At 42.1% G+C, this 18,832-nt stretch overlaps 1 protein-coding gene across 1 annotated transcript in view; it reads left to right on the forward strand.

Moving 5' to 3' along the window:
* LOC143338361 (uncharacterized) overlaps positions 1–18,832 on the forward strand; it is a 97,362-nt gene that overhangs the window by 62,235 nt on the left and 16,295 nt on the right. The window contains exons 28-56 of the mRNA XM_076758713.1: positions 27–71; positions 516–569; positions 2,047–2,091; positions 3,148–3,201; positions 3,591–3,644; positions 3,778–3,831; positions 4,475–4,528; positions 4,838–4,891; positions 6,777–6,821; positions 7,365–7,409; positions 8,357–8,464; positions 8,655–8,708; positions 9,025–9,078; positions 9,611–9,664; positions 9,861–9,968; positions 10,862–10,915; positions 11,034–11,141; positions 11,234–11,287; positions 11,486–11,539; positions 12,122–12,175; positions 13,286–13,339; positions 13,984–14,091; positions 14,255–14,308; positions 14,409–14,462; positions 15,054–15,107; positions 16,889–16,942; positions 17,216–17,269; positions 17,361–17,414; positions 17,636–17,689. Coding sequence (XP_076614828.1) covers positions 27–71; positions 516–569; positions 2,047–2,091; positions 3,148–3,201; positions 3,591–3,644; positions 3,778–3,831; positions 4,475–4,528; positions 4,838–4,891; positions 6,777–6,821; positions 7,365–7,409; positions 8,357–8,464; positions 8,655–8,708; positions 9,025–9,078; positions 9,611–9,664; positions 9,861–9,968; positions 10,862–10,915; positions 11,034–11,141; positions 11,234–11,287; positions 11,486–11,539; positions 12,122–12,175; positions 13,286–13,339; positions 13,984–14,091; positions 14,255–14,308; positions 14,409–14,462; positions 15,054–15,107; positions 16,889–16,942; positions 17,216–17,269; positions 17,361–17,414; positions 17,636–17,689 — 1,746 coding nt within the window. The remainder of the gene's footprint in view (positions 1–26; positions 72–515; positions 570–2,046; positions 2,092–3,147; positions 3,202–3,590; positions 3,645–3,777; positions 3,832–4,474; positions 4,529–4,837; positions 4,892–6,776; positions 6,822–7,364; positions 7,410–8,356; positions 8,465–8,654; positions 8,709–9,024; positions 9,079–9,610; positions 9,665–9,860; positions 9,969–10,861; positions 10,916–11,033; positions 11,142–11,233; positions 11,288–11,485; positions 11,540–12,121; positions 12,176–13,285; positions 13,340–13,983; positions 14,092–14,254; positions 14,309–14,408; positions 14,463–15,053; positions 15,108–16,888; positions 16,943–17,215; positions 17,270–17,360; positions 17,415–17,635; positions 17,690–18,832) is intronic.

Genomic DNA, 18,832 nt, shown 5'->3' on the forward strand with positions numbered 1-18,832 from the left:
CCTCTTCTCTCTTGACTTTTCTCCAGGGTCAGACTGGACAGAGGGGTCACACTGGCCAGCCGGGCCCATCGGTAAACTTTGAGCCTGTCGGACATGATTTTAAAATGTAGTCAAGCCAAATTTCTCTGCGTCAAAATGCAGGTCTTTAAAGATTTGGAATAAGAGCAGCTAAATTTCCTTTCAATTTGAAATGATGAGGTCTTAATTTTAACACCTTCATACATAATGTTGGATTTTATTTCCATACTTTTATCTTGATTAAGCAGATTTGTCATAATCAGAGCATTGGATGGCCTTAAAACTGAAAAGCTTGTATGAATATATGTTTATATCACCAGCTACAGTATACATCTCTGTTCTAGATCAACCTTTAAACATACTGTATATGAAACCTTATGTATACTCACATTGCACAAGACTAATGTTTAGATATTTTACACAGTGCAAAGAGTTCCACGGGATGAACAGTTTGCATGTGTGTCTTTGTGTGTGTGTCTTTGGTTGGTCCCTTTCAGGGTTTGCCGGGGCCACCTGGACCAGAGGGAGCTGAAGGAAAGCCTGGTACACAGGTTCCCATTCTCTATCATATTTCAATCCCATCACCTGTAAATGCCGTGTTTGTGTCTGTGTGTCAGCTACGTCCCACACTTACTACTCTGTGAATTCTTTTTTTTAATGTAATAATGCGGATTTCACACACATCTCGTAACTCATCTTGCATTCTGTGTGTTTTGGAGTGTAACACTGGGGATGGGGCACATCATCACACACTCGTTTAAAGAAAAACATTTTATGGCCGTTAGATGCGAGCTTATGGGAGTGACATACTGAAAGACTGCTAAGATAGAAATGCGCTCAAACCATCAAAACTGGCTCCCAGGTTGGGTGGAGGTGACTCTTGCAGTATGTGGTACTTGCAGTAGGAGGCAGTCTTTGTGCAGTACAGTAACACTGTGTTGAGCTGTGAGTGGTGCAGAGCTCATGCTGGGCCCCTCTTTGTCATTCAAGCTTCTTACATGTGAGAACATGCTGCTTTTCATTGTTTTATATCATGTTGGGCTGTTTGCACTTGGCTTCTGGGAACTTCTCTGGGAACAACACATTCATAGTTAATGAATACAATTGTTATTTGCAAATTGGGGTGATTCCATTGTCTTGATTTTGAGAAAATGTGGAGAAACAAATGAAAAACAGTTTTTATGACATTGATTTGACATTTTAGGAAAAATGCTTACTTGCTTTCTCACCAAAGGTTTAGCTTGGAGATTGATACCGCTCTCTTATCTGTTACAGCCAGGAGTCAGTTAGCTTAGCATAGAGACTGGAAACAGGGAAACAGCTTGTCAGACATTGTCTGGAGGTATCAGAGTGCTCCTCTAAAGCTAACTAATTAATATGTTGTATCTGAGTTGCTAAATCCATACATCCTCTGTCTTTAAGCTGAGGTTGCCCGATCAAACAAACTGTCCAGCACGTAAATCCCCTTTTTTAACCTTTGAACAGAGCCGGTTTCCCACTTACTTCCAGTACTTTATGTCACAGTAATCTGTCATTTCATTCTGCCACCTCACTGCTGCGAGGCTCTTTGGACGTGACGGCATGAAAGCTGTAAAGTGGCTGTGAGAAGAGGATGGCAGAGCACCAGCATAGCACGGCTACCAGTGTGGCGATGGCGAAATTGTTTGCTATTTAACATCACCACTTTCTTTCGCTAACCTCAACCATATGGTTGCCTTAATTTATTCAGATTGCAACCATTTTTAAAAGTGCGGCTATTGTTGATGGTATTTGTTAAAGTGGCCGTACAGTAGCTTCATATTTAATGAGAATCTTCCCATCTGACTCTTGGCAAGAAAGCAAGTTAGCACATTTCCCAAAGTGTTGCGTTGCAACTTTAAAGATGAAATGTCTGGATAAGATGGAGAATCATGTTCTGAGTTCATTATTGAATTCATTTAAGTGAGGAAGTTGACTTGTTGCACTCTGGGTGACCTCTGCTGTGCAGAAAAATTGCATTGTTGGTATTTTCTCTGTCCTGTGTTTCAGGGGCCCTCAGGTGCAGCTGGCAGCGTGGGCAGTAAAGGGCTGACGGTGAGACTGTTAGCCTTACAGTGACCTCAGTGTTCAGCTCATGACATCATCCCTCCAGCTCAACTTTCTTTGGCTCGTTGCCACAAGCTGCAGGGATCGGCAGAATAAAAACACATGATTACAGTTTTACAAGACAGCCCAGGATTAAGTAACAGGGATTTTATTGATTCATGAGCAGGCAAACACAACAAACACTACCAATGGGAGAAAAAAGGTTTTAACAGGACAGAACCTGCTACTAGGCAGTTTAAGATATCAGGTGAGCTCACTGCAAGCGGCAGGATCAGAGTTCATGTAAGTTCATGAGTGTTTGTATCACACACAGACTTATTATGTATGCATGCATGTAGCTAGTCAGTGTTTGGCCAAAAGTATGTGCAGTATTATCATTGTTCCCATGGTCATTTCAAACCATGGCCATTAATCTGCTGCTATGACAGCCTCCACTCTGCTGGTTTCAGGCTTTTCACCACATTTTGGAACCTGGTTGCAGGGATTTGCTCCCATCAGTGCATTAGTGAGGCCCAACACTGATGTTGGACAGTGTTGGATGAGGTAGTACAGGCCAGTTCACCAAGCTTGGAAAATCATTGTCGTGTTGAAACAGGAAAGGGAACATCACAAACCCAAAGTCCCAAAGCTGGAATGAAACATCAATGTATATTGTAGCATTAAAATTTCTCTTCAATGAAACAAAGTTGCTCAAGTTAACAATGAGAAATGGAGCCTGTGAAAGTCTGAAATTAAACTCTTGAACTCTTAATCAGCAATACATTATCCACACTGACAGTAAGGCTGTAGCCTCATGATTCCCATCAGATGAAATGGCCAAGAAACAATTAAAGGGCAGATTAAGCAACTATACTGATTCAGCTAATTTATAGCATTAATTTAACAGCTCAGTGCACGGCTGCAAATTGATCAAAATAAATGATAATTTGTCCCAAAACTTGCACTTTTGTATTGTTGGTTATCAACAACTAGCAATCGCGCTCTGTCCCGTTTCACTTGTTGTGGTGTTTACTTGCTTCTTTTCTTACTCTGCTACTTTCTCAGGGTTTTCAAGGAATTGCTGGAGACAGAGGAGCAGAAGGCCCACCAGGTTCTCTGGTAAGATTTGTTATCATTCTGTGGTTGCGTCATTGGGAAGACAGAAACTGAAGAGGCGAGGCAGCCAGGCAGATGAACAGATCATCTGAAGCTTGTAGCTTGAAGAAGAACCACTGGGTCCTCTGAAAATCTATTTCCCATGGAACTAATGTTGAAGCCAACGGAAAGCTGAGCTGAAACATCGTGGTGTTATCAATCAAACTTCCAGTCAGACAGCAACATTTCTTTAAATGTACAGCTTGACCAGCAGCATCCCTGTTTTCACTGTCAGTGGTGTTTGAGCTGATGTAATGTCCATGCAGTCCTGCAAACTGATTGGCTGAACAGAAAAACTGATTGTATCGACTGATACTTTGGACCTTTGATGATGGAGCGTTTTTATCTGACAGGGGCCACCAGGGAAACCAGGACCTCCAGGATTACCAGGACCCCCAGGAGAGCGGGTCAGTCCACAGGCACAGAGCTGTCATGACCTCCATTACATCCACACACGCAGATATCTGCTGCGTGTGTGTTTTTTTGTTTTTTTTTTGTCACTATGTGTTACATAGATATGTGTCACATGTGTTTTTGCAGGGTTTCACAGGGAAGCCAGGTGTGGAGGGACCTCAGGGCCCAGTAGGCATGTATGTAAGTGATTCCTCAGCGGGGCAGATACAAGGAATGCACCTGCACTATTTTTTTTACAACATATACAGACACTTTTAAGACTGCACAGATTGTTACCTGTATGCGTAAGTCATTCAGAAGCTTTTACTAAGAAAATGACACAGCGGGACTGTTTACAGATACCTCACATGTTAAATGTTTAGTTCGGAGTCAACAAATTGCTGTGTAATGATTGGTTTTGGTGTAGATAGCTTGTAATATGACATAAGTGGGTATTTATGTCCTCACACAAAAACACACACACACACAATTGGCTGTTTTTCCTGCTGGAAATGGACATTGATCACTGAATTTAGAGTCATTTCTGTCCTGTTAATTCATGCTGAAGAATGCATGAAGAATCCAGGCTGTTAATATTACAAAGATGGTTTTAAATAAATTCAGGAAAGTATTTCCCAAAAAGTCAAACTTCTCAATCTACCCATCTTCTGATACTCCGAACAACTGATTAATGTTCTAGAAAATGAAAATAATGAGCCCTATTCATGGTCTGTAAGATGTGTCACAGATATGGATCCCTACACTGTTCTGGCACATGTTGTGAGGTGCTGGATGAGCCTCTGTGACATTAACTTTTCCCATCTGTTGTTCACTCTACCATCAGGGTATCCAGGGGAACGTGGGCATGCGTGGGCCTCCAGGGTTCACAGGAGAAAGGGTAAGGTCATCTTTGTCCCACCTGTCTCGATGTTAAAGCCATGTAAAGGTGAGCTTTGTTGATTGAGGACAGGAACGGGAGGGGAGCCTCAAACATGTTGTTCTATGTGAGATCAGTCGAGGTTGGCAAACAGCAGAGTTCAGAGAGTGAAAAGCCATTTGTAGTAGGCGAGATTGTTAATCAGGAGGAAATTGAAAACATAGGTGAGCGAGCACTTTTTTAGATGTTCTTTTATAATTTCTTTGGAAGGAAAAACACCTCAACATTAACTGTGAACAATAATAAACCGTTCTTTGTCTTCTGCACCAGGGTGAGCCGGGTTTACGAGGTCTACCTGGGCCTGTTGGGAAGCCAGGACCTGCAGTAAGTGTCTGCAGTCCATTTTTGTTTATTTCCTGTCTTTCAGCCTCTGGGAACTGTTAAGGGGTATATGAGAGTAGGACTGAGTATTGTTCAGAGGATTTGATTAAGACAGCAGCTATATGTGTGGGTCACACCGAGGACGGCTGGAAAAATCGAGTAAACCAGTGAAGCGTGCAGCTGGTGTGCAGGGACCGTCTGTTTATGGAGGCGAGCAGGTCACAGTGATTGATTTTGTTGGGGCCACTGGTGGCAAATCTAAAGGCAGAGCGAGATCACAGGTTCAGCTGATAGAGGACAAATAAATTGCTCCAATCAATGCCCTTCCCACCTGTCCCCTGCAATCCAGAGTGCCAGGTGACGTCCTCAGTGGTCCTCACATGTTACAGCTTTGTTCCACAATCCTCAGTTTGCCAGTAAGCACGCTCTCACTGATTTCATACAGGTTAATATCAGGCTAGCTGTGGTTGAAAACTGCTATTTTTTTAAGATGTCTTGCTTACACATGAGCATTGTTTCAACAGTACAGTTTCGGTACAGGTTCAAATTGGTACAATAATTAAAAAAGATGTCATATATGTTTGATTTATGTGACAGATGATAACCTAGCAGCATATCCAAAACCAAACTTTTCAGTATGAAGCTGAAAGGTCAGACCTTCCTCTTGAAACTTGTCAGAGTTTCTGCACACTTTCAAATCAATCCTCCTCTTTTGGTTGGTTAGATTGGGGAATAAGAAAGTCCCTCTTGCATGGAAAGAGTTACTTTCAGTAATGGAAGCGGGACTTTTCTCTGAAGTTCACTCCTTGTCCACAGTCCTCCCCGCAGTGTCATTGGACACACTCCTTGCTCACTCACATGGTTACCCACTGCTGTGGTGAAATCCATCAATCTGTCATGGAGTAAAGTTACACAGTGCTGAGGAGGTGGATTCATCAGCTGCTGGCTTGGATACTAAATAGTGGTGGTCAACTGAGTGCTATTGTGTCCACATCACTGACGGCATTGAAAGCCACAGTCATCATGGAAGAAAATAATCCTGTCAACAAAAGGGACAACTGGACGAACTGAGTGAGGTTTTAGCTGAAAATGTTTTTTAGACATATCATGTTCACAATTTATCCTCAGAGGGAATAAACGAAAATGTAATGAGGGCTCTGGATAGTATGCATAGCCAGTGGGAAGCATTGTTTGTCAAAGAGTGACATTTTTAAACCTTTTTGAAGGTGTTACAGTACAGTCCTCTTCAGGATTTACAGTCCGTTAAAAAAACGTTCCGTTTGTCGGGGGTCCAGGTAAAGTGTGGGAGGAGTAGTAGATGAAAACTCAGACTGTTTAATCCCATCACACCGTACATCTCTCACCAAGCAAGCAACAATAAAAGAAAAGGCTTTTTACATGCTTAGTTGGACGTTAATGCTCAGCACTTAAAATTTGCTATAGAGCATGATGCACTGACTAGATTTGAAAACGTAATGCTTCACCAAAGGGATAACCTCTAAAAGTCTCACACTACACGTGGGGAAAAGACGAGGATGCCCACTCCCCCCTCCCCTTTTTACTATTACGCTGCAGTGACTGGACATAACTGATCACAGTGTGTGCTGTATATGTTATGCAGCATACAGGTTAAAATAAAGTAAAGAGCAGAGTATAAAACTGTGTCTGAACAGCATTAGATAGACATTTGATAGAGATTCACAACACCACAGCAGAGAACAGGCCTGGTCACAGTGAAACAGGAGCTCTTCTCGTAAGGAACATCACACACATCTTTGCGTCCTCCTCTTGGACCTCCTCTTCCTTATTTGCTCCCACGGTGCTCAGACAGCAGTGTGAGCCGTGGGTGTAATCAGCATGTTCTGACTTGTCTGTTTTTCTTTTTCAGGGTCTGCGGGGTCCCCCTGGAGAGAAGGGACCCCGGGGACCTCAGGTGAGAGGAACCTTTAATACTATTGGAGAGTTTGGGCCCTAAATCAAACTCCACATGTTGTTGATGGACTCGAACCGCAATGCCAGTGATTTTTAAATTTAAATTAATAGTGAGTCAGTATTGGACAGTAGTGCTTGTTGTCCATAAAGAAATTCAGTTGTTACAGTAAATGTATTTACAAGTTTCCTCTTTTGGATGATAGTATCTCAGCTTTGAGCTTTTTCAGCGAGCTTTTGCATTAACTTTGCACCCACTGTAGCTTCTTATTGGTTGATGTAAAGCACTTTATAGAGCTTTAACAGTGTGCTTGCATTCCACTAACACCAAGGGAGGAAGTGCAAGTATTTGGAATGGAAGCTGCTCAAAAGAGCTTGGTGGGAATTTAATTATTCTTGTTTTTTGGCATGACAGAAATGGAGTATCTACTAAAAACAGACATTTAAAAACTGAACATCAGTTCTTTCAGAATCGTCAGACCAAGTTTTTCATCTTTCAGTTCCGAATCAGCCGTCGACTAAAGTGCAGCTTTGTTGTTTCTCACAGGGTCGACCTGGAGACGAAGGACCCAAAGGGATATGGGGCCCACCAGTAAGTTACAGTTCACAATGATGTCAAGTTCATAGGAGTGAATGTCAGAATAGCACATCGTTGTGTGATGGAAGCACATTGGAAGCACACAGTTTTGTTCTTGTCCTTTTGCTCTACTTCATTAATATGAGTCATTGTGAAGAGAGCTGATGAGAGAGGGGGTTTCTCGGGCAGTAAAGTTCAGGTTTGGTGTCCAACATCACAAGGACGCTGCTTATCAAAGAAGTGAGAAGCTGGTGTTGTGTTCTGAATAATAATAATAAAAAAAAAAGCTGTTGAATCCAAAGTTCTGCATATTCCTGAAGCCAGTCGGGCTTTTCATATGCTTGAATATCCTTTTGATCAGCATTGCTGTACACACAGTGAAAGCCTCATTTCAGTAGCATTGCAAAGCGGTAAACATGATTTAATCTGAACAAATGCATCTGTTTAACTGAGGAGAATTCATTCAGTCATTAAAAGTCCACTGCTCCTAAATTGGATGAAAACAGGCGATGTAATTGATTGGTTCTCACTGATGTCCGTGCAACACCTGCTCATACTGTTTTCCTCACAGTCCATTAACTGAGCTCTGAAATTAGGAAAATATCAGCTCTCATTCCCTGACCGCACATATCGATGTGTACGGATAATCAAAGTCAAACTTACCGGTTTGTGTCTGTCTATTTGTTTATGTGCTGACATGCCTCTGTCAGCCGTCTCCTAAAATGAAAATAGACCAGATGAACTGAAATTAGCTTCAGTTGACTGAATATTATTGAAAAACTGCACATAGCAAAGACAGCCTGAAGCAACAGCAGACACAAAATGTGCAGAAATGTACAGATTACAGATGAAATCACTGAGCAACATTAAAATATGATTAGATTACTGCCATGACATGATTTTTGAGATCGATCCCTGCTCTCACAACTTCAGTCTGAATGCCTGTCTTGTGTGACTTCTAGGGTCCTCCAGGTCTCCCAGGTGCTGATGGGACAACTGGAAAACCTGGACCGAGGGGAAGCCAAGGACCCCCAGGACCTCAGGGACTGCAGGGGCCAGTAGGAATCCCAGTGAGTGGGTACCTACCATCAACTGCTGCTTTTACTTATATACTCCACACTTCTTGTAGTCTGGATGAAAATCCAGCGATACTTTCATCTAAATACAAGTGTGTGAACCACCTGGTTGATCCGTCATCACATCATAAAAGCCAAGCGCATAAACAAGTTATTTGACCACATGTTTGCTGGATGTTCTCAGGGCCCACAGGGTGCTGATGGATTATTAGGAGCAGCAGGAGAGAAAGGACACAAGGTAAAGCACAGTTCGCATAAGAACCATGTGATACAAGTCTTTTATTCTGAGCGTTTTGTCTGTGTAATAAACAAATAAATGGCTGCACCAAAGTGTTTCAAGTACAACTGCTCTTCATCAGTGCACAGCGGCATCTCAGATATACACAACTTGGCGGGCCCTGCAGTGTCCGAGCCGTTTATTAGTTTATTTCATTATGTGCTCACTTGCGGCTCAGCGCCTGGCCTCTTCGGTTTGCATGTGCATGCAGAGTTGTCAGTTTCGTCCAAGTGACCTTCCTTTATGTGGAGTTCTGAACTGATGCTGTGACCTCCAGGGTTTGCCTGGCCCACCTGGTGATGCTGGCCCCACAGGACAGGATGGACCACAGGTTGGTTTAGTTTCATAAAGCAAAGAAAGGAGTATTTCTATATATCCAATCTCCAAATGGTTTACTTCTTCACCTGCCTTATGTTTTCTAGCGCTCCCTTTGTTCTAAAGATAATACATTAAGAGACTAGTAAAGGAATAAAAATGATGTTACAAGTCGCACAGAGCAGCAGAGAAAAATAGAACCCCTCCAGAGATCTACAACTAAAAATTCATATATGTTCAAAATAAAGTGTGGTCATAAACCTGTGATTTAACGTGTGATCTCATCTACAGGAGCATCCATTCTGAACTTTATGGTCGGCTATTGCGGAGAAGCTCAGTCTGATACTCCTGATGTGTTTTGAGGAATAAAAATGTGTGACTGAGACAGAGATGAGAGTAGATAAGATAAGGAGGAAAGTCTCTATCGCCTTTACGCAGTCACAGAGAGAATCAGCAGGTTTTGAACATAATGGTTTTTCATCTACATGTGGACCAGCAGTGAACATTTTCCGGTCAGCTGATGGATGTTCTGACTTTTGAATCATCAGGGTCTCCATGGCCAATCAGGAACTGAAGGCCCACCTGGACGGAAAGGAGACCAGGTCAGTGACCACAGCAGCATCATTCCTGAGTCTTTACACCATTGTTTGTTCATAGCACAAGCAGCTTGAGGAATCACATTGTTTGTTTTGTGCAGCGTGCGGCCAAGTTGATTTTCTTTAATGTTGTGGAACAGTCTGGCGGCTGAGGTGTGAGGGAACATGATTTCCTGCCTTCTTTTGTTGCCATGTTTGACAGGGGGACGTAGGGTCCTGTGGGAAACCTGGTCCTCCAGGGCTCCAGGGAGAGAGAGGACTTGAGGGCCCAAAAGGCTTACAGGGACCGCCTGGACCAGAGGGGAAAGAGGTCTGTGTTGTTTACCTGCGTGTTAAAGAGGGTCGTCGCTTTAAAATGCTTGCAGATGTTCTCACCCGTGTCCACCCGCTGTCTCATAAATGACAGAGCAGCTCCACAGGACCTGATTTTCCAATTCAGTGAAGAATTTAAGGACTCCATCACATCACCATTGTATCCAGCAAACACAGCTAAACACAAACTGTTATGGTAAACAGATGTGCATGTCGTACGTTTTTTATTTCTTGTTAGTATCGCAGATTCTTGTCAGCATGAAAGTATTTCAGGTGCTCCATGAAATACATAAAAACGGTGTGAAAAGCATTAAAGCGCCATCACTGTTACATAAACCATGAAATTAAAATGTTCCCAATGATGCGACGATGGCAGTGCTTAACTCAGATTGCTACAAGGGTTTTCAAATGTTGATGAAATGTACCTTCTATAACCTCAGAATGTACCTTGAAGCATCAGGAGTAAAGGGGAAAAAAAAAAAAGAAAAGGTGTATGGAGTCCAACAGAGTATTAATGGAGTGTGTCATTGATTTTTAAAGTCATTACTGGTGTTTTTAAAAGCAATTTTTCAGCCTGTCAATGAATGTAAAAAGCTGTCTTGAGAAACAGTCAGATGTGGCTGGAGTTTTTCATCCATGGAGGCTTCAGGGTTGAGCCTTTGATTTAGAATGCAAGCAAAACAAAAGCAAACAGAAACAAATTACCATCAAGAGATAAGATGGAGAAACAACAATGCAGCTTCATTTTTCATCGTCTGGTATCAATCGTCTCATCCAGCTCTCTGCCACAAAGTTAATAATATTTCCCAAACTGCTGAATAATCATTTTTGTTCCCACATGCAGTAAGACAGATTCTCAACTCCAGACTCATATTCATGTCTCCTCTGCAGGGTGATGTCGGGCATCCTGGTGAAACTGGAGATCCTGGAGCCAAAGGGGACAAGGTCAGTGTAGTGCTTCACTTCAGTTTGTTGAAATGGATGAATGGACAAGTTCTCTGATGAGGACGCCGATGGTGACTCTGAGTGATGTCTCTGATCAGACTGTGGTTGTTGTCGGCAGGGTGAGGTTGGACCTCTAGGTTTGTCTGGTCGAGAAGGCCCTTGGGGAGACCTCGGGGAAAATGGCGAAAGGGGTCCAAAGGGGGAGAAGGGCCACATTGGACTGATGGTGAGCAAAAATGAAAGTATGCTACATATGTTTGACCCCAAATACCGATGACTCGAAACTGCTCCTGATGCCATGTTCTTCCTGTTGAACAGGGTGAACCGGGGCTGATGGGTGAAGTGGGACCTGCTGGTCTTGCAGGGTTACAGGTGAGTTTGTTCCCAGGTTTTATGACACGGATGACACGCTGCTCTCGGCAGCCTTTAAATTAACTTTTTTTGAACTGTTGACACCAGGGATTGACATTTATTGATCAATCTGACGGATGCATGCTTTTACCCATTTTTCCTGGCTCCACTCGTGTTCAAAGTGATCTCACAGCTTTTCTGTGTTTGTGCTTATTTTAGGGAATCACAGGCCCTCGGGGACCCCCTGGACTAGATGGACCTCAGGGCCTGAAGGTAATATCATTGTCTTTTGATAAGAAGACACTGTCATATGCTCACAATGTTAATGATTAACACAGTAATTGTTTTGTTCAACACAAAATCCTCATTAGCTATAAGTCAGATTGCACTTGATCTTAGTTTTAGCTTATTTTAGTTTATTTTCTTCAAAATAATTTCAGAATGAATCCAAATTTGTGTAATTTTGAAAAAGAAGCATAATTTTTTTTGTCACTTGCTATTTAGAAAGAATTTACTTTCACAAGAAAATCCTTCTCCTGCAGAATAAACCTCTCAAAGAGTAACTCTGTGCTCAAGGTCATGAGCGTGCACTTTTGGTAACTTCTCCAGGTTTCCACTGTGGACAAACAGAACAGCTGCTGATGACAAATCATTAGAGGGACTAATCAGTGCTGGCTTTCAGTAATCACCTGGCTGAGATAGGACCCCTGCCTCACCAGACACATGCTGTGCTCTCTCTAATTCTTCTCCTACATATACACTTTATCACCCGCAGTGCTCTGCTTGAATCAAAACAGTGAACTGAGAATAAATGTCACAGGAATGGTATTAAAATGCTTTCATCCATCTTGTCAGGGGGAGTCTGGCCCTGTGGGAATGACTGGACCTCCGGCGCCAAGAGGCCCTCAGGTAAACATCGACTCCATTTTTGTACAGCATGGTGTGCAGTAGAGTTATAGTGGCATGCATAAGTGTTCAGCCCCTTTAGCTGTTGTTCAGCCCCTTTAGCCACATTGGGGCTTGAATGAAATGGACCAACATGAAATAGCATAGAATTTTGAAGTGGAGGGAAATATTATATGGTTTTCAGGTGCAACCAACTGCCTTCAGAGATCACGTAATTTATTAAGCACCTGTGTGCAAAGTAATCTCAATACACCTGCTCAGAAAGGGCCTCAGAGTTTGTTACAGACTAAACAAACACAACCATGAATACCAAGGAGCCCACCAGACTGGTCAGGGATACGCTTGTGGAGAAGTACAAAAAAAAAATAAAAATCATAAGCTTTGAATACCTCACGGAGCACCATTCAGCTGCTGCCCTTTGTTGCATGTCATGACCTTCTCTCTCTCCCGCCTATTTCCTGCCTGCCGCCTTTGCTGTCACTGTTCCTGGGACACCACAGTGGCAAATGGCAAAGCAAAATGTGGGCCTATTGTTACAGGAATAACCACAGAAGTGGTTTTGAGTACTTTGCCAGGTGTTATATGTCTGTCTGTGGACAGATTCACTGTGTGACTGTGCCCCAATTTCAGTCACTCCAGTGACTGAACAGTGACAAGATGTAAAGTAAAACTTGTCCTTGTGATGGAATCACACAAGCTGAGATGCCAAATCAGAATGTATGGTGCAATAGAGAGAGACATGAACGAAGCAAAAGTGGTAAACTGTGACAGATTTATTCAATAACACTATCCTCACATCGACATCTTTGAACCTATGTCAGTGCTGACACACTTTATATTTGTGTTTTGCTGAAATTTTCCCTTGTTTGCTGTCATGAATGTTGAATGTGTCAAGAGATGAGATGAGGCAAGAGATAAACTTGAGACCATCTTGGGATTGAACCACACCAGCCGTGTACTTTGCACCTTCAAAGCATTGTGCATGCTGTGTTAATCAAATGAAATAAAAATCCAAATCAAATCAAATTGAATTTCAGGCCGTAACATGACAACATAATTATGCAGGGCACTAAATATTATGAAAGCCATTTGCTCTGTTTGTCTTGCACATAGGGAATAAGTGGCGCACGTGGTGTCAGAGGAGACATGGGGGGGCTGGGACCGCCTGTAAGTATCCTCAAATATCAGAAAGTTGTTCACTGCGTTTGGTTTGTTTGCCTGCTTTCCTGTATTGGCTGTATTGCTAATTGAAGCAACATTTTTAAATGCAAGATTTCCCCTTTGTCATATCACAGCAGACTAAGTGTTCGTGTGAGGACTGCACTTCAGGAGATTTAGAGAGAAATTGAACTAATTGCAGTGGTATTTAAGTTGCAATGGTCATCATAGTGTGTGGTGTGCTGCTGCTGAATGAATACAGAGGACACACAAGCCCAGATAAGGGATCTACAAATTCTCAACAACGCAACTGACCTACCTGTCTGCAACAAAATACATGAAAGCGAATGCCATTCCATCGGCCTCAGCTCTGCATTTTAGTTTATTATCACTTAAACAGATAACCATCAGCTGAGGAAATGCAGATGTTGTCTTTAGATAGATGGCTGAAGTTTTGAAGTGGTCCAGTATTTGGTGTCTGATGTGTGCACTTTTTTCATTAAACTGAAAGAAGGTTAGTTGCAGTTTTTGATCCCAGTCACCAAGCATCTCACTCTAAACGCCCACTTTGATTTCATCCACTTCATTTGAATAAAAGGCTTAGTCATTTGTTCAGGTAACTGTATGACATTTTTGTGATGGCTGCATGGCAGGGTCCAGTAGGACAAGTTGGACCTGATGGAGACCCGGGAACTAAAGGGGAACCGGGGTCACAGGGACTTAAGGGAGAGCCAGGAGCTCCGGGTCCACCAGGGGAACAGGTTAGTAAGTTTTCATGTTATATTTATGTATCCACTGTATGGCATTTACAAATCCACCTTATATGGACACAGTGCATGTCTGCATGGTGCTACACCTTACTGATGAATACATCTTGATGCAAATATCCAATCAAACTATCTTAATAATGAATTACCTGTGCAGGGTGATGATGGTCTGCCAGGAATCCAAGGTCCTCCAGCTCTGCCAGGGTTTGAGGTGAATGTCTATTGAAGAGCATGAACACTTATCCTAATGTTAGTTACTACTGCGGAATATTGTTTTTCTCCTTTAACAACTCTAACTTTGGTCTTTTCAGGGCTCTCCTGGAGAGATGGGACCCCAGGGTCCCCCAGGTCCCACTGGGGCTCCCGTAAGTGTGTGGATACAGTACAAAAACACTGTGGATGATGAATATACTAGTAGTTTTGGTAGTGATTAATTATTGAGAATAAAGCAAACAATTAAATCACGGTAAGGTTCGGTTTAAGTTAAGGTTAGTGTAGCGACTAGCGCCTGGACTGTGCTGAAAATATACTCAAAATAATTCACAGCGTTCAATAACAGCGCTCAAACAGCAGTCAACAAAAAATTCGGCGACCCACTCACCCCCTCTCTCACTCACTGTGTCTATCCGCCTCACAGGTAAAGGTGCTTTTCTAACTTACCACATATCACCGCCCACATCCATGTGACCTATCACAATCACCATAATTATTAAATAACAAATAAACAATCAAAAATCACCAAAACTGCAAATATATAAGCCATAACAAAATGATCTATTTACACTAAATCCATCATGGCTCCTACAGTTAGGTTATGTTTAGGGTGAGTCTCCAGGAAATGAATGTAAGTCTATTTAATGTCACCAAAAGTGATGAAAACCTATTGTGTGTATGTGTGTGTCTGACAGCCACTTATCTTCATAACAAAATGATGAAAAACGATTGCTGCTTTGCAGGGAGTGCAAGGGAGACCAGGAGCTGAGGGGAAACAGGGCATGAAAGGGCAGAAGGTAAGACCCTCATGTTCGACAGTGATCATTTGGTCCTTTTTTGAGCTTCATTTGAATTCCCAGTAATATCACTAAATTGAAGAAATCATTAGAACGCGGTACCAAACCATGTACAGGATAAGTTATAGTTAAGACATTTTATCCTTTTTCTTGCCAAGAGTTAGGTGGAAAGTTGCTCATCACTTGCTGTTAAATATCAGGCGACTGCCAGCAGCCAGTTAGCTTACAGCAGCTGAGCAGGTCTCTTGTTTCCCCATGTGTCCAGCTTTCACATTTCTCCTACAGGCATGATAGTGATATCAGTCTTATTAAATATATATATATATGTTAGCTCTGCATGTTGTCTATTCCTCGCCTTTTTTCGGGAGAAAGTCACTGCTCAATCAACTCTACCATTGTTAACCCTATCTGGAGGTGAAAGTTAGCCTTAAACATGTGAATTCAATTAATTTAGTCTTTTTGTTAACGTTGTCAAAACAACTTTTTGCTACCTACTGTAACAGCTTGATGTCATGGATATATTGTTGCTTCTCTGACAGTCAGCCCGTAATGTAAACATGCGAGGCCCGTCCGCAGTTAACCATGAGTGAGTGGTCCGGAAGAATCCACCCAAAACATCAATGAATGAGAGTTTTTTTCAATAGTTTTAGCTTTGAGTGATCACTGACTTCATTAAGCGACTATATGTGACATTGCAGCAGGCACCTGGAGATGCAGCAGCGGCATGTGAATATCATGACTGTCATGAGGCTGTTCAGTCAGACAGTGAGAGGTCACTCTATAGAGCCCTAAGCGTCATAGTCGCTGTCAAGGTGCTGATCCTGTGACTGACCGTGAACATGTTTGAATGTTGTTAACGCCTTAAAAAAATAGACATTAAAACCGGCTACTTTTTGCTGCTTACTGTAACAGTTGGTTGTTGTCATGGAAAAATTGTTGCTTCCCTGAAATGGAGTGATATGCTGTGATAAGGCTTTTTAGAAAAGTAGCTGTGGTATACGCTCCTTATATCTCAGTTAACAGCCAATCAGATTGCCGGATTTCACCTTTCCGTTTTATAAATAGTCATATTCTGGGTTATAATGGCTTCACACTCAAAATATCAGTGAATAGAGATGCATATAGCATATGCTAGAAATCATTTCTTAGGCTAAATCTTTCAGGGAAATTAAAATGATGTAACCCATACCCCCTCACATGTGACTGAATGGAAATGATGATAGATGATGTTAAAAATGTTTCACTCTTCTTCCCGATCTGGCTTCAATTGTATCCATCATAAAATTTTATGGGGGAAATAACAGATCTTGAAAAGACAAGTCTGTGGTCATTTTGTTGTTCCACCTAGAATTCACACAGATTCGTAACCAGATGGTGAACCACAAACAAATAAAATATAAAACCTGAGTGATACACTTGAGTTATCTGTCGTCACTCCGGTATGAAACTCCAGTACGATCAGTCCAATCAGTCGCAGCGTCCAGTCACTAACACACATCCAATCAGGGGGCATGTCAGCTGGTAAAAGACTTCTGTGAAGGCTGCTCTCATGTATCCTCACTCACACAGTCTTGACTGAATGTGTGAGCAGCTCCGAAATGTTTTAATTACTCTTCAATACTGACTGCTCTTTGTCCTATTCATTAGATTACAGACAGCTCAAAAACTGCAACACAAAAATATCTCTGCAGCGGTTAAGTGTTTTCCTTTCCCAGTTAGAGGTCATCCAAGAAGAAACTCGTTTGCTTTGTCACTTATCAGTTTGTGGTTTTCCCCTACAGGGAGACGATGGTAAGAATGGATCGCCAGGGAAGACAGGTCATGTTGGAAGGAGGGTAAGAGCTTTCTGTAGCAAAAAAAATGAATGCAAGTCATTGTCTCTATACAGTATTACTAATGCTAGTACTTTTTTACAACTTAGTGATGATGGCGCCTTTGATAAGTGTTTAAAACATGAGTTTACATGCAGATATTGTCGTATGTGCAAGGAAAAAAAGTGGGAATGGAAACAGCCATTCTGAAAGCCACTGCATGAACAGAGTCACACATAAAATATTAGGATTCATGTGTGTCTGCCTCACTGAAAAACATGGCGAATCTGTCCACAGGGAAAACGTGGGAAGGCCGGAGTCAGAGGGACCCGAGGAGACAGAGGACCAAAGGTAGGATGTGTGCAAACAAGGCCACAGGCTTTGTGTACACCTGGTTTAATTCTGATGTGTGAGCCAACAGTAGGTTTCTTTTGTAATTCAGGGCGAAAAGGGAGACGGGGGGCAGACTGGCCTCCCCGGGTGGCCAGGGCTCATCGTAAGTCCGCTTATTTGTTCACTTAACATCCATTCATCAGGTTTTTTTTTTTATGTCACTGAATGTATCTGAACACTAGTTCTGCCTGTTCAGCAATCTGGCCTAATCAGTGTTTTGGAGAGAAGAGTTCAGCAAAGTAATGAATTTCACCTTGAAAGTGCATTTGATCAGTCAGTGAAATGATGTCCAGTTGATTTATTTCTTTTACTTTTGTCACTAAGGGAATCCCAGGCTTACGAGGAGATGTGGGGGATTCAGGTGAAAAGGGGAATGAGGTAAACACAAATTCATAAACGTGACACAGATTCAGTGAAAGCCAAACTCATTAGCTAGAAATATAGGTGACATGTAAAATTGAGGAAATTCTGAATCAAATTAATGAGACCCAACAAAATAAGTACATATATACACATGGGCGTGGTAGTGGGGGGAAAAGTGGACCTGACTACCCAGGGCCCGAGTTGGGAGAGGGGCCCATGACAATCCTGATTTTTTTTTTTTTTTTTTGTGATGTTTTTATTTCGAATGAATTGGGCCCTCCAATTTATTGGTGTCATAATTTATTTCAAATATATTTATAACATCAACTGAGAGAATGAACTTTATGTCACAGTCCTCCCAACATATTGGACATTCTGGGGGCCCCCCCTCTTGGACGCGCAAAATGGTTTAGTCCGCCCGACAGCGACCGACGACAAGTGTAACGTCAGTGAGCCCAGATTGAATGACCTGGGGGTTAGACAGCATGCTGCCCAAAAAGCAAAAATCGGGGTATCAAAAGAAGAAAGAGCGGAAGGCAAAAGAAAAAAGGCAGAATGAAGGGAGGCAGCTGTTGACTGCTTTCTTTCCAAAAGGTGAACCGAGTTTGCTTGTTATGCAAAATCCAATGAAAGTTAACGTAGTCCACTACAGACAGCTGCTGCTGATGTTTGTATGCTCATGTGAAGTCTTTAGCTTTGCTAGTTTCCAACCAGGCTGCTTGCAGCTTTTTGCAGCTTTAGATAACGTTAGTTGTCACTTTACATCTCATGTCAGCAAGGCTTTATTTCTTTTTCTGCAAGCTGAAGAACAATTTGACAGTCAACATTTTGTACTATCGCAAGCTCTGTTGATAAAATGACAGGCCTTTAATGTAAAAAGCAGAAACCAGTCACAGCTTCTTTTTTTCACATTGAACCTTAATATTTTTCTGTTCATTTATACTGTACCATCTCATTACAAAAGTAATGCAGCTTATTTGATTTGATCCTGAGTGTGCAGTTGTCTCCTGTTCTCCTGTTCAAGAATAAATGTTTTTAAATCAAAATTTGCAAGAGTGTCATGGATCAAAACGTTAGTACAGAAACCAGATGTAGCCTAATGTTTTAGGTATTTGAGCAGAAGTAGACCAAATGCATCAATTCAGGTGGTGAATGAAA

Source organism: Chaetodon auriga, chromosome 19 (assembly GCF_051107435.1).
Source record: "Chaetodon auriga isolate fChaAug3 chromosome 19, fChaAug3.hap1, whole genome shotgun sequence".
Classification (NCBI taxonomy): domain Eukaryota; kingdom Metazoa; phylum Chordata; class Actinopteri; order Chaetodontiformes; family Chaetodontidae; genus Chaetodon; species Chaetodon auriga.